The sequence below is a fragment of the Pseudorasbora parva genome, chromosome 15 (genome assembly GCF_024679245.1).
Source record: "Pseudorasbora parva isolate DD20220531a chromosome 15, ASM2467924v1, whole genome shotgun sequence".
In the NCBI taxonomy this organism is placed as follows: domain Eukaryota; kingdom Metazoa; phylum Chordata; class Actinopteri; order Cypriniformes; family Gobionidae; genus Pseudorasbora; species Pseudorasbora parva.
In genome coordinates, this window is record NC_090186.1 from 4930121 (window position 1) to 4946270 (window position 16150).

The window sequence follows — 16150 nt, forward strand, 5'->3', positions numbered from 1 at the left end:
GGTGACAATGACATACAGTTTGGTGTCAATATGCTAAAGCAAAGTCATTTTTTTCATCATTCATACCATCATAAAATGGTTTCATCTATCGAAACAAAAACTGTCGCACGGTGTAAATCGGACAAAGTAGGTTTTTAAAGAAATTCAAAATGGCAGACAGGAAGTTGGTGTGACTATGGCAAAATTGGCATCCATGTTCTTGGCATGATCCAAGTTTCATTAGTCAGTACTAATTCAATCAAAAGGTATTAGCATTTTTGGAAATTTCATTACAACTTTTGACCAACCAGGTGCAGCTGCCCCGAAATGTTATGAGTACTGTCGAGTTTCGTAATGATATGAAAATAGCATTTAATGACAACATTTAAAATGACCGACAAGGGGCAATTGGGTATTGCTGGACTCGATGCACTAAAGATGCTCTAAAGAGATCAGGTGATATATTATTTTCCGGGATCTGATGAATAGAAAGTTCAAAAGAACAGATTTTATTTGAAAAAGGACATTCGTTGTATCATCATAAATGTCTTTACTGTCACTTTTGATCAATTTAATGAATTTTTGCTGAATAAAAGTAACACTTTAAAAAGATTGAGTGAAAGGTTTGATGGGTAATGTGCATGTACCTGGCACTGCATCAGAGCCTCCTGGAGCGCTGTTCTCCAATCCTTCAGCGATTTTCCCAGTCGATCCCAGCGTGAGTTCATCTCCTTCAGTTTCTCTTTCAGTTCCTGGCTCTCCCCTGAGTCTGGCTGGAGGAGGGCAACACTATTTAAGTTGATGGACAGTACTTTGGACTTATGGGAATCCATGGCCTTCTGCAACTCCTGCTGAGAAGAAAACAAAGTGTTTGTGTTAGAAAGTTGTGTGTTGGTTTTTGAGATTGCATTGAGATTCAGTGTTCAGTGCATATCTTGTTTTGGTTGGTCAGGTCTTCAGTTGTTTATTTCGGTTGTTAAACTGCTCTGAAGGGAAGGTCAGCTTACAGACTTTGGGCTGTATACAAGTTTTAGTCTGTGTGTGAATAAAAATAGACTGGTGAAATCAGATGCTCCAAGATTTGAACAGACTCAGTATGTGGGTCAACGGGATGCTGTGGATTTCCTCTGGTTCATTTCTGTTGCTGACATCCTGCCTGATTTGAAATGTCAGTGTGTGTGTGTGTGTGTGTGTGTAAGACTTGTACTACAGCATAGACATGTGAGCAACCCACATATGGTTGCGCTTCAGTGCCAAATGTATCTGATTACAGCCCGGGCATGACTAACTGTTATATTTACAGTAATACAAAATAGTACAGTTGTACTTTCAGCAACAAAGAAGATAAAAAAAAACATTATTTTTCAATGAGATTTTGGGCCACCACTTATTATACAACGTGGGCTTGCTTTGTGACCAGCCATTAAGGGGCCATCACAAAAAAGGCACAAGAAATCATGACAGGGAGCATCAGACCAACTGCAACAATGAGCAATAAAGCAAATGAATGCCTGAAAAATCAAATACAATCACTAGTAATGTGATTTAATGGTTTATCACTTGACTAATATGTGTTGTGGTCAGAGTAAGGTGACAATGACACATGCAAAGTTTGGTGTGAATGTGCCAACTGCCTAGTATTTCAAAGATTCAGCCTCAGAGTCATTTTGGCATCACATTTGTTGCTGCAGTATATGAAAACGGTTTCGTTTGAAGATGATCTGACTCGAATTTAGTGAAAATCTGACAAACTCTGCAGCTCTCAGGTCATGATCGTCATAACACACGACAAGTTTGGTCAGAATACGTTGTGGAAATATAGCCTCACATTCACTTGCATGCTTTGTCGAATTTGTTCACAAGTTATTCGAGAACATTACGTTATTCAGAGCAACGGCCTAGGAGGAATAGCAAAATGAAAAGTGGCAGAAGCCAAGAAATCAGTATTTTGTTTCCAGCCCTTATGTTTCGAAAGTTATTATCATTAACGTGAGTGCAACTTTAGACTTTGTGACAGTTCAGACTATCCTCTATTTGTGTGCCACATTTCATAACTCTCCCACGAGCCGTTCTTTGGGCTGTCTGTCATAGACTCCCAGAGCAGAAGAACGCCAACGGTTACAATGGGTGCCTACGCAGCTGCGGCGCTTGGCCCGCAAATTATGCTGAAGATTCAGCTTTGCCATTGCAGGAATAAATTACATTTCGAAATATGTTAAAATAGAAAAAGTTATTTTAAATTATAATAATACAGTATTTTGTTATAATATTTTGTGTGTGTGTGTTTGTGTATTTTTGAACACATAAATGCAGCCTAGATGAGCATTACAGACTTCTTTCAAAAACATTTAAAAAATCTTACCAACAGCCAACGTTTGAACAGAAAAGCCTTTCCCCTGAAGACTCATTCTGATCCCGTGCCAGATTAGAAGGCATCTTATTTTTAGTAGCTGTTAAGTCATGATGCCAATTTGACGGTCAACCCAGAGGGCTAATTCCCCACGGGTCCTCTGGGGATTTCTAATGAGCTTTTAGAATAGCGGTTCTCGATTTATGTTATAGAACGGGAAAGGCTCTCTAAGTAGTGTTAACCACAGACCTTATTTTACTCTTAAATTAAAAACTGCTTAATAAAAAATCCTACTATCTATCCCAGAGGGAATAGATCCCATATCCCGTAGCAAAATAGCCTTCAGTGAACAGCCTGATTAGGCGCGCGAGGTCCCGCGACAATAATATTGTTGGCTTTTATGTTAAACTGTTTATCAAAATTCTCCTCCGGCTCTTTAAACTACAAACAGAATATCCCTGTAAATCTTGTTTGTGATGATGCTATGGGACAAATGTGCATTAAGAAGGATGCACAACACATTCACAAGTACAAATATGTTCTTGTAAGACAAATAAACAACACAAACCTTGAGTTTCCTAATCCTCTGCTCAATAGTGTGTATATCTGCGCTGAGATCTTGCCCCCTCAGCTCTGCTAACTCTGCCTCCGCCTGGCCGAGCCACGCCTCCATGGTGCCCAGGTCAGAGGTCATCTGTTGCCAAAGCACCAGGTCTTCTCTCTGCCTGTGATCTGAATCCGCAGACTGGGCCTGGATCAGCTCCCAGCGCTCAATCACACCTGAAATATGAGAATTACCACAATACCATCAAATTGAAAGGGGTGGTTGCATGCGATTTCACTTTTTTAACTTTAGTTAGTGTGTAAAGTCGCTGCTTGAGCTTAAACAGTATCTGCAAAGTTACAGCGCTGAAAGTTCAATGCAAACGGAGATATTGTCTTTTAAAGTTACGGCAGTTTATTGCCTACAAAAACGTCCGGTTTGGACTACAACGAGCTTCTTCCTGGGTTGGTGACATCATAAACCCGTGCTAGTCTCCGCAGATGTGACTTCTGCCCGTAATGGGAAGGGGCGTGGCCTTAAACTGTGCTTGGCACTTCAGCCAATAAAAATACAGGAAACTACATTTGGCCATCTGACCAATCTGAGACCATTGGGTTTTTCAGAGGGATGAGCTTCATAGAAGCAGGAAGCAAACGAGCCGTTCAAAGGACAGTGGAGACAGCGGTGTGGAATAAAGGGAGAATAGAAGAAAAATACTGCGTTTTTAAGAAAAATAAGTATTAAAGGGTTAGTTCACCCAAAAATGAAATTTCTTTCATTAGTAACTCACCCTAATGTCGTTCCACACTCGTAAGACCTCTGTTCATCTTCAGACACAGTTTAAGATATTTTAGATTTAGTCCGAGGGCTTTCTGTCCTCTGAATGCAAGTGTATGCCCACTTGCTGTCCACGTCCGGAAGGGAATAAAAACATCATCACAGTAGTCCATATGTGACATCAGTGGGTTAGTTAGACTCTTATGAAGCGTCGACAATACATTTTGATCCAAAAATATCAAAAAATACCACTTTATTCAGCATTGTCTTCTCTTCCGCATTTGTTTTCAAACCTCAAATAAAGATTCAAACGGTTGTGAGTCATGATTCGGATCGCGTGTCAAACTGTAAACTGCTGAAATCACGTGACATTGGCGATCTGAATCACGAATCAATACGCTGATTCATGACCACTTGAATCTTTATTTGAGGATTGAAAACAAACACGGAAGAAAAGACAATGCTGAATAAAGTCGTATTTTTTGTTATTTTTGGACCAAAATGTATTGTCGACGCTTCATAAGAGTCTAACTAACCCACTGATGTCACATATGGACTACTGTGATGATGTTTTTATTCCCTTCCGGACGTGGACAGCAAGTGGGCATACACTTGCATTCAGAGGACAGAAAGCCCTCGGACTAAATCTAAAATATCTTAAACTGTTCTGAAGATGAACGGAGGTCTTACGCGTCATTAATGAAAGAAATTTCATTTTTGGGTGAACTAACCCTTTAAGACATGTTATACTGCGCCCCTTAAACACAACCAAGCCTAGAAAAAAGCCCACAGAACCACCCCTTTTAACATAAAAGTGTACTCAGCTAGCTCAGTGTCTCTGCTGGACTCACCTGTGCTGTGGGTCTCAGTGTTATCAGGGTTGCTCAGGCCTGAAAGATTGTCTTCTTCCTCCTCCAGCTCCCCCTCAACCCTCCGGACCGCTTCCAGACTGCCATGACAATCATCCATGAGCCGCATCTGTGCAGAGCAAAGTAACAAATCAAGCGTTTATTAACTTTGCATCATTCACTGGCCATTACAGACGAAACTGACCGAGCAGCACATCCAGTCTGTACTTACATAGCCAATGTAAGAGGTGTCGTGGCCACCCACAGCGCCATCTGTCTGCTGGAGGCTGTAACGGCTGCTGTCCAGCATGTTGTCTAATAATCGAACCGCTTCACCTGCAGGAGTTTATGTGTTAATACAAGAGATGTCACATGACCACATTACCAGTTTTGTAAGTTTTATTTGTGTTAATCGCAGAATATGGAATGTGAATAATATACAGAGAACTTAATGGCTCTGTATTTAAGATATCTTTAGTTATAGCAGTGAAAAATAAAAATAAAATATCAATGTTGACTGTTACATGCTGGGAGGAATGGGCATTTGTGAAACTGATTCATGCATGTGGTTCCAACAATAGTGGCCGAGAGAGAAAACACATGCAGATAGATAGAAGAAAAAATACCTGACAATTAAGAAAACATCTTCATCAGTTTAACAACACATGTCCTGCAAATACTCACAACGCAACAAAATACAGACACACGCTGCAAATAGCACAGACCACAATGTTTCAAGGAGACCCCAAAAGTGTTGAACCTGACTGGGATCGCAGGTTGTTCGATGTGTATTCATCAGAGGTGCTGGCGATGACCTGAAGGTGAGGTTTTGTTCATTTCAACACCCTGTCATACGTGCGTATTGAGTATTTGCAGCATGTTTCTGCATCTGTCTGTCTTGTCAGTATTTGCAGCGGCCTTATGAAATCAGGTTTATTTTGTCCTAAATTAGGTTTTTTTTTTTCATTTACATTTTTTGTGACTCCATTTTTACATTTTAGCAACTGAAAAAGCATGTCTAATTAATTGAAATCATGAAACTTTAACAAATCATTCAAAGTTTAACAAAAATGACATGTTTAGGACCGTATTAATTTTTTTTCTTCTTTCCGTTTTCTGGATTCCATTTGAATGGACATTACATTTTAACATTTGAAAAGCATGTCTAATGAATTTAAATCATTAAAATATAACAGGGTATATACTGCAATCCTTAAGTTAAATTTACTACTTTTTACTACCCTCAGAATATTTTTAAAACCATCATGACACTGAATTGCAAGTGTTAATCAGCAACCTTTCTATTATTTACACAGATTTTGACACATATAACATACAAAAAAGAACGACACCAGGAAGAATTCTGTTATAAGTTATCATTCAGACAGTAAAATAGATCTCAACATTCACAAAGGTTGGTTAAGGAGAAGCATTACTGCATACACATTTAATTTCAATTAATAATTGGTAATTCAGCAATTAAATTATTTAGTGTTTTTTTTCCAACAAAACCTGAGCCAAATATTACATTTCTATAACTGTGATAAGTTGTTGAATTTAACAAAATACTAAAAACTAGTGCTGTCAATCGATTAAAAACTTAAACTAGATTAATCACACATTTTTTCTGTGATTAATTGCAATAAAAAAGAAATGTTTTTGTACGTTTTTAATATAATGTTTTCGTTTTTAATATAAAGTTTTCAATTTAATATAATTTCATAGTTAATCAAATTAATGTAGAAACAACATAAAGACAGTATATTTTAAATACTTGTTTAAATGGCATCTTTTTATGAATGAAGGCCAGTATTACTGATATTAATACAACTACTGATTTTTTTTTTTTACATTTATTATTAGGCTTCAAAAATATAACAGCATTGTTTTAAGTTTACTTAAATAAAAAATCAACATAAACCCATAATAAATGTCATGTTTACTCCTGCCGTTCCTGTCTTAACAGTTAGGAAATATACAGAAATTTAATAAAGTTATCAAAGTTATATGCAGTCTGCACTGCATAAACTATAAATTAAATAGATAATGCTTATTAAAGCTACAAAAGTTATTTAGTCAAGAGCAGCGAGTCATTTTCTCTGTTCCCTTTGTTCTTTAACTTTACTGACAGGAAGCTTTATTGGCTGCTGTCCCTTTAAGAGCAGACAGACACGAGGATCTCACTGTCTATGGATCGCGCCTCATTCTCTCACAACTCTTTTTGTTCATTTTAGACTTTATATAAATCATTTAAGATTGCTCTTATGAGGACAGTCGTTGAAGATATGCCTTGAAGCAAGTCTAAAATAAAACGTAAGCCAGCCCCTTCTGTTAAGCGCGCAGTTCTGAGATGATGCTGAACGACCGCTGAATATGACGACAGCATCAAACATTGAGACGGAGACGAAAGATCTTTGATTATGTGCCCAGATATGCTAAAGCCCATATCTAAACGAACTAACGCGAACGCAGATAGAATTTCAATCAGAATAGGACACCTGATAGTCTGAAAAAATAATACCTAATTTGGAAAAAAATAATACCTCTGAGGCCACATTTAACACTTTTAATGGCCTTAAAATTGACAATTTTGATTTATCACTTTTGAATACTTTTTAAAACCCCACGGACACCCTGTATAAATGTTATATTTAAAATTCTCTCTGTTTTGGTTTTATTTCAGAGGCAATTTAAAACTTAAGTTTCTCCCTTTTCTTCAAATCTAATGTCTTTTAGCATCCTTTGCTATGAGAAGGCTTTTAAATTTGGGAAACGCAACAGAATCTCTCAGAATGTGTGACGTCGATAAAAAAAAATAAAAAAATCATGCAATAGTGCAGTTCATGCAAAATGATATTTGCTTCAGCATGCAGTGTAGTTAGCATTAATTTAGCATGCCACAACGTATTGCCTACCAGAGGAGGACCTCAATGTGTTTTCTGTTAATTTTATATAAGCCTCAGGGCTCTCTGGAATCACTACGTCTGTGGAAAAGAGATACACAACAAGACAAACCAACAGTTTATGGAGAAGACCTGTTCAAGGTGTTGGACACTCAGCTGGAGCATTATCTCATGAACATCCTTCAAGTCAAGCTCACTCACTTGTAAGTGCTGCAGTGGCCATAGAGAGTAACTCCTCATCATCATCTTTTTGACCCCGCTCTGCAGACATGGTATGGCCCATGGGGTCCAGGTCATAGTCATGGTCCCATTCCAGAGGGATGGAGTCTACGCTGGCAGGGGTGTCCCGTCCAGAGCCGTTTGTGCGAGCAGGAGCCGTGGCAGCTGAAGGTGGTCTGCTTGAGGTCTGGGACATGGCACCATCCTCACCCCACTGAAGGTCTGAGAGGTCACCTGACTCCAATTCACGATCTGAGCCTTCACATTCATCATCAGTTAGCTGCGAACAAAGAGGTAGCACGAAAGTGAGAACCACCTTTACTCAGGAAAAACTAAATTCACTGTATTAAAGATATTAAAGTTGAGATCAGTGAGTGATTTTCTTGTTTGATAAAAGATTAAAGGCTCAATATGTAATTTACACCACTAGAGGTCGCTTACTCAAAAAGGTGTAGCTCGAAGACGCATTGATTTTGTGGAATCATGGGAGTTGTCGTCTTCACCTCTACAGCCGGTGGAAAATCATCCGACAGAAATCATATTGACGGATGAGCAAATGTAATCCAGATTTATTAGCGTTACTGTAGTATGAAGCAGGGTGGAGCGGAACGAGACGCTGGAGCGATTGCTAATGAGAGACGAGCGACACGCGGCTTGAGATCAGAGGAGCTTTTATTCTGTCAGACGAGCGCTTCCGCTTCTTTTGCTCGTGTGTGTGTGTGTGTGTGGGAACGCAGCGCTGCTTTATCATATCACACACATCTGAGTGTGTTGAGAGTTATGTTATAATGCTACTCTATGTGTTCACTCGGCACTACTATGAGACACTTGTTCACACTGCAGTGAGAGATGGATATTAGGCGGTAAAACATGGTACTCTGTGCGGTAAATCAAAAACACCAGATTTAAACAATAAGACTAACTGTGTTGAGCTGGAGAACAATCATTAGTTTCTGTCCATCAATGATCCAAACAGTTGCTCTCCTGTCTGATAAAACAAATCAGATATTAAAGCGGCTTTGGGTTTTCCATGGTTTCTGTAAAAAAAAAACACAACGGAAATCGAGGGTAACGCGGGTATGATGTCACTGAACGGTCCTGGTTAAAATTTGGATTCAAAAAGTAAAATTTTTAAAATTCAAAAATCTTACATATTGTGCCTTTAATGACCCAGACAGCAACAGGTTTATTATGCTGCTGTCACTTTAAGACCGAATGCACAGATCGTATAAACTGACCCACATCTGGTATTAACCCCAACTGTTTATGTTCACTTAAGACATGACTGTGTTTACATGAATACTCCCCACAGTATATGTTTTCACATAATTGAGTGTGTATTTGGCCTTTAAAAACTATATTAGATTTTATCTCACCGGCAGGCGTGTGAGTTTTCTGTAGTAGCGCTCCACCCGACCAAACACCTCCCTGCAGTATCTCTGCAGCTCATCCAGCTCTTCCTCTATGACCGCAGCATCCAGAGGCTCACTCTTCTCCATCAGCATCTCCCCCTGCCCAAACACACTCTCCATCTTCCCCATGTTCAGACTGATCTCCTGCTGGAACGCCTGGGGCACACAAGTGATCACAATTAGATCCCTTAAGACTCATCTTTGATCACCAAAACAGCATATTTAAAAGTTTTCCAATAAAAAAATGTTTTCTTCATGCCTTAAAACAGCTTGAACGTAACTCTACACCCTTGCTTCATTTATTATGCAGATCACTTTCTGAAACGGTAATTAATATGATTAGCTTTTATCAAACAGCTGCTACACAAAACATGTTCCCGTTCGCCATCTCAGTCTCAGCATCCTTAGGAAACACTTTGAACATCACAGAACGTCAGTGGAGATAGTTCATCATAATATACATAATTCATCCGCTATATTGCTAAATGTAACAGATTTTTAATATCAGCAGAAAAATATACCGGTATGGCTTCTCTTGAGACTCCCTGCTCTAGAGCGTTATAGTTAATGATATGCTAAAGCCCGCCCACACGCTGACGTGATCGGTTACAGGTAGTTTATGACGTCAGACACACTGGCAATTGTAAACCACGTTTCACGGCAGTTGAGGCAAAAACACTGAGGAATGAATTTGCACATGGTTTGTCTTAGAGCATATTAAAAACTCCATAGACATATAAACAACAATGAAAAAAAATGATTTTCCCCACAGATGGACTTTAAATGACATTTTAAGTAAATGTTCTACAGAACAAGTAAAACATTTTTCCAGAATTACACTGCAAAATAATTATTTTCTTACTTAGTATTTTGTCTTGTTTTTAGTCCAAAAATCTAAAAATTCTTTAAAAAAAATAAGTATTTACTAGCCAAGCAAAAGTAATTGTCTTGTTTTGGGGAAAAAAGATCTCAAAATTAAGAGTTTTTGCTTAAAATTAGCAAAATAATCTGCCAGTGGGGTAAGGAAAATAATCTTAAAACAACATTATTTATCTTACCCCACTGGCAGATTATTTTGCTTATTTTCAGCAAAAGCTCTCTTAATATTTTTATTTTTTCCCAAAACAAGACAATAATTTTTACTTGTCTAGTAAATGTTCTTAATGTAAGAATTTTAAGACATTTTGACTAGAAACAAGACAAAAATACTAAGTAAGAAACATTTTTTTTTGCAGTGTATTAGTTGTCCAGTTCTAACATATATATATCATGCATGTTAGTTAATTGTCAATGTATAAAATATTAGCAATTAATATTTAACATGTAATTAATATTTTAAATGTATATACACACACAGCCCTCACCTTTAGTTGTCTGATCTTGGCCTGAACGTCACACTCTGAGAAATGCTCGATGTTTGTGAGCTGCAGATCCATCTCGGTCAGCCATACCAGAATACCATCCCGGGCCGTCTCAAACTCCTCTCGCTGACCAATGAAATGCTGCAGGACAAAAGGAGGACAAGGCAATAAACCAATCTGCTCCTCTGTGTAGTTTAGGCTCTACATCAATTGGGTTTAGAAGATAATAATTAAAAAAGTATCTTGTTTTAGCAGTAATGTATGTTACGTATAATTGATAATTCATCACCTTAAGTCTGCGCAAGATGGCTGCTACTCTCCTCTGTAGTACATCCCAGCGTCGGTTCCCATCATGCACCATTTGTCGTAGCCGGCAGGACGAGTCTGTGCGGTTCTCGCGTGCCAGCCTTCTGTACTGCTTATTGATCAGCTCCAGCTGGGTCAGACACTCCTGCACCTGCCTCTGAAATGCCTGTGATATTTTAGCAATGTGTGTAAGACCAGCTGGAAGCGTCTCGTGCAAATACCACCATTACATACATGTGTGAGATTTACAAACACACTGGCAAAACTCACTAGCTACACCTTGTGTGAAGAATTGTTAAAATGAAATCATGGTTTTAGCATTTGTTTAAGTCATCACTGACTAAAGGTTAAAGTGGACTGGACTATAGCTATTGGATGCCAGCAGTGAGAGCCCACTGACTCAATCTCTGGAAAGTGAAGGAGCACATAACTCATCTTAGTACAGGCTGGTGGCAGATACTTGATATCTCTTATTCTTTATTGTGTTTGTATGTGGCTGTCCAAAAGGTGTAAAGTGCATGAGACGCCAGTTATTAGTCAACTATCAGGATTACGGGTTAAATAAAATAAAAAGACGTATTACCAAATTACATCTATTTTCATATTAAACATCGCACCACACATTTATCATTTCGTTTAGGGCTTTTGAATTTGACAGATTAGATTAAGTGAAGTTTATAGTTTATAAATTATTCATATTTATATTAGTGCGGTCAATCTACAAAAAAAAACAAAAAAAAACATTCACTAATCTTTTCTTTAATTAGTTGCAATTAAAAACAGTGTTTAGAATTGTATTTATATATTATAATATATTTATAAAAAGTATATTTTTATATTGTAATAATTTCAGTTACTCTCCGAATTAATGTAGAAACAATTTAAAGACAGTATATTAGAAATATGTGTTGTAATGGCATCTTTTTTAGGCCAGTATCACTGATAATAATAATACTAATACTGGTGCCTCGAGGATTTTTTTTTTTTTTTTACATTAATAATAGACGGCTATATCAATTTCAACACTTATTATGATTTAAAAAAAGTAACTTTTAATGTAAGTGACCTTAAAGCAATAATCACATAAACCCATAATAAACGTCATATTTACCTGTGGCCTTCATAATAAATATACAGAAATTAAATACACTTATCAAACATATACTTATAGTCTTAAAGGCATAAATTATAAATTAAATATTGATTAATCCTTATCAAACCTACAATTTTCTCTGTTCTCTTTGTTCTTTGATGAACATTAATGACAGACATCAGTCACTGGTTTATTATGCTGCTGTCACTTTAAGATCTGCCGACATGAATCTGACCTGCTGTCATGCGCTTCTGATTTTCTCATTACTCTTTAGGTTAATTTAATTTAAGATGTTATTCAACTCATTTAACTCTGCTCTTATACTCGACAAATTAGCATTTTGTCATAATTGCGTGTTACTGTTTGTTCAAGCGCGAAAGAAAAACTTGATACTGGTACATGTCTTTCAGAGCGTTGTGTGTGTGTGTGTGTGTGTAAGTCTCTTTTGTCTTGTGGTGCTTAAATGGCTTAAAAGCATTTGCATGAATAAGAGCGTGATCATATAATGTAACGCTAGCCAAAGGATGAGAAAAACGGATGCTGCGTTAATAGTGTAAAAAAATGTTTAATGCGATAAACTGAAAAAATGATTGACAGCACTAATTTATATTGATCTATTATACACTTGTATATTAAATGAAAGTATGGTCCTAATAATTACGTACATAAGCATATTATGGCATCAAAGCTTAAACTCTAATATGTGTGAATAGCTTTGTCTGTGTCGCAGAGTGATGCGATCCATGCAAATAAATGCATTTTATCAAGTGAAGTTAACTTCAACAGATATCCGTGCTCAGAGGTTGGGGAGCAGTGAACAGTTTGTAGGGACCTTGTCAATCGGGACGCACCCGAGTTCATGGAGAGCTAATGATCTGATTCAGATGTGTTAGATAAGAGCAATACACAAACTGTGCAGAGCAGACAGGTGTAAGGGCTGGAATTGGGAATCCCTGCTCTGACTCAGTCCCTGAACCCCACTGACCCTCTCTGTGGATCTCGGAGTACCTCAAACTTCTTGAGCTCCTCTTTAGCGACGGTGTACAGCACTCCAGAGGAGTTAGGCAGAGCTGCTGTCCTCTCTGACACTTTCAGCCACTCTTCAAAACGGGAGTAATCATCCAGAAACTTCTGCCACAACCTCCATGTCTCCTCAATCCTGCAGAAACACATACAGTGGAGGTCAAACGGAGTCTACACTGAACATTTACCTGGAAATATTAAACTTTTTTTCTCCCTTTTTTTTTTTAAAGACAGCTGTTAAAGGCACAATATGTAAGATGATTAGATTAAAATATCCAAAAACCACTAGAACAATGTTATACATTTTGTTGTCCTGATTATCTCAAATGTTTCCAACAAAATTTAAATCCAGAGAATTCCTCTGTTATAAGCAGTGTTACGGATCGTGTCTGTGCTTTGCCTGCCAATGACGTCATATCCGCGTTACCCTTAATTTCTGTAGAAACCATGAAAACACCAAAGACGCTTTAATATAGACGTGTGTTTAATTAGACAGACGAGCAACTGTTTGGATCATTTATCAACAGAAAACTGATCATTGCTCTCCAGCTCAACATGTTTAGTCTTATTGTTTGAATCTTGTTTTCTTGATTCACCGCGAGTAACGTTTATTACCCCAGAGACGACACTATTTTATCAAGAGGCTAACCATAATCAGAGAGAGCTTTCTCCATCATACAATATATGTTCAAATTAAATGCATGCAAAAAATGCAAAAAAATGCATATTAATGTTTATTAATATGATATTCTAATATCGATCGAGAGCAGCCGACGAGCGAACACAGAGTAACGTTATAACGATTCTCAACACACGCAAATGTGTTTAGTATGATTGTTTTAGGCGTGTAAAACAGCACTGCGTTCCCCCACACACACAATGAAAAGACCGTAAGCGGCGACTGCAGCATAAGCAGAATAAAAGCTCAGAGACGGTGTTTGGCGCAGGTCTCTCTCATTAGCATTCACTCTCAAGGATTCACGCTCGTCCTTCTTCATACCACCGTAACGCTAATAAAACTTTAATACATTCACTCATTCATGAACATGATTTCTGCCCGAGTCCATCGGATTCCTTTTCCAGTCAAGACTACAACTCCCATGATTCCACACTCATTCACGCCGTCATCAAGATACACCTTTGTTTTGAATAAGCGACATCTAGTGGCCAAGCTTACATACTGTGCCTTTAAATCTAACGTCAACTCTGAATTAACCTGCATACAATGAGCAAGTAGGCATGGTTAAACTATCCTAAACAGCTTACTTTCAACTTTCTTACCTTTACAGAATTAATTTGGATTGTTTTGGTTCACTTTCATCACATTTTATTCAACTGCAGTCTTTATTAGAATATATACTACTGTTCAAATGTTTGGGTCTCCTAACACTTACTTGAGCCTCCTCTCCATGGCCACAGCACAGATGTTTCTCCAGCGGCGGTCCAGGCCGCGTGTGGCCTGCTGGATGGACTCGCACTCGGTGTCTGTGGCACAGGCGTCACAGTCGTGCAGCAACACCTCGCACAAATTCAACACTGAAGCCACTCCGGTGCTGTGCTTCTCAATGTCCCGCTGCAGCTCCTGCACAGAGAGTTCAGACTGAGCTTCTCAACACATCCGACATTATGATAATTTCTATTTCATTTGAGTTTAGGAAATACCATAGTACAGAGACTGCTTTGCTTAAAGTTTTAAATTATTGATATTATTGTAACCAGTGTTACTCATTGCGCTGCTCACAAGCCTCATGTCGCTCGCCAAGCTTGTGGATCGCATGGCAGTAAATAATACAGTGAAATTATCATGCAGTCAAAACAGATATTTCATAAAACATTAAAAACAAGCAGGGCTATAACATAACACAGATTGTCAACCCATTGGGTAGGATGGTGTGGGTTACGTGCATATAACACGCCATAAAGTGCATTTTGGCGTATAAATCTAATATAGAAAAAAATTACTTAAGGTTAAAAAGAAAGTTTACATTACAAATATATTATGCATACCCTCTATCTATCTACCTTTGTATGTATCGCATTGCATATTGTATGACCAGGGATGACAGACTGATAAGCAGACATGCTTTTTATGACTGGATGTAACTTTTAATACTTTGTGGTAAAAGTAGCTCTCCTATTGATTTTGTCCTATCAGTGTGTCCTATCATTTAAATTGCCTTAAACCTCTATTGGCTTGTTCAACTGATCTAAAACTTTGGATATCATTAAATTTTTTAAACTTGAATCCAAAACATTTAACCCAACCCCATCCCTAAACCTACCCATTTGAGTATTGTATGATTTAAAACACAGGAAAATAACAGGCAGATACGACTGCAGCCACTATTTATTTAAAAAGTACAAATATGACAAAGTGTTCCGATGCCAAACGATTGATTTGTGTGAAGGAGACCCCCAAAAGCGATCAGCGTCTCCATCCGCCGAAGATCATGCACACATTCAAAAATTGCCGCCTAAGGAAATGTTACACCAGCTTTGATAGTGAAATTGCATTGGCTCTTGTATGTCTCATGACCAATTGCATCTTTACATCAGCTTTGATTGTAAAATGTCATTGGCTCTTGTGTGTCTCGTGAATGATCGCGTCATACTAAAGAGTCGTGTGTATCTTTTGAATGAGTTTTGACTAAGTGTGTGTGCATTCTTTGAGCGACAGGATCCTCATTTACGCAATAAAAAAAAAAAACATTAAAGCTCGACTGTGTGATATTTTCCCCCATCTAGCGGTGTAAAGGTATATGACCATCCAGTGAATAATAGTTTCTGTTCCTCTCAATTCTGATTTCATTTTAACTCCTACGGTGGCCGATTTAGTCCAAGATTAACATGGCAATCCCCCTCTTCACATTCGACACGGTGCCATCGAGTGTTAAACGCGAAAGGCGAAGCTTGAATTTATGGGTATGTCCCTCTTTGGCTAATGTACTTTCAAGATGGAGGAGCAACATGGCGGCCGGCATTCGAACCCCTCACCCGTATGGATTTTCAATGGCATATTATAAACTTACGAGAATACTTTATTACTTGACAGAAGTAAATATACATTAATGAGCACATATATATTTTTGAAAGAACTAAGTGTTTTAGCTAAGAGTAAACTAAAAAAGTTACACAGTGTAGCTTTAACTCTGTTCTTCACATAAAGATATCGTATAATTTCAGAAGACTTGGAATGCAACACGAGTTAATACTTTTATACGGTTTTTGGTTGGTTTTTGCAATAAATACCTGTGACTGTACTTTTATTTGCCTGTTACGTGTTTTATATTGTTTAGAAGGGGGTAGGTTTAGGGTAGGAGTGTTAGTTGATCCAA

General features: G+C 37.9%; 1 protein-coding gene across 5 annotated transcripts in view; it reads right to left on the minus strand.

Moving 5' to 3' along the window:
* syne1a (spectrin repeat containing, nuclear envelope 1a) overlaps positions 1-16150 on the minus strand; it is a 202090-nt gene that overhangs the window by 7566 nt on the left and 178374 nt on the right. For 4 of the 5 annotated variants that reach the window (XM_067416809.1, XM_067416807.1, XM_067416808.1 and 1 more), the window contains 11 exons: positions 14210-14397; positions 12801-12951; positions 10683-10865; positions 10397-10534; positions 8997-9188; positions 7603-7900; positions 7414-7482; positions 4731-4834; positions 4502-4628; positions 2898-3109; positions 627-827 (listed from right to left, as the gene is read on the minus strand). In XM_067416809.1, the coding sequence (XP_067272910.1) occupies positions 627-827; positions 2898-3109; positions 4502-4628; positions 4731-4834; positions 7414-7482; positions 7603-7900; positions 8997-9188; positions 10397-10534; positions 10683-10865; positions 12801-12951; positions 14210-14397 (1863 nt within the window). The remainder of the gene's footprint in view (positions 1-626; positions 828-2897; positions 3110-4501; positions 4629-4730; positions 4835-7413; positions 7483-7602; positions 7901-8996; positions 9189-10396; positions 10535-10682; positions 10866-12800; positions 12952-14209; positions 14398-16150) is intronic. The other variant, XM_067416806.1, reaches the window with a different exon arrangement.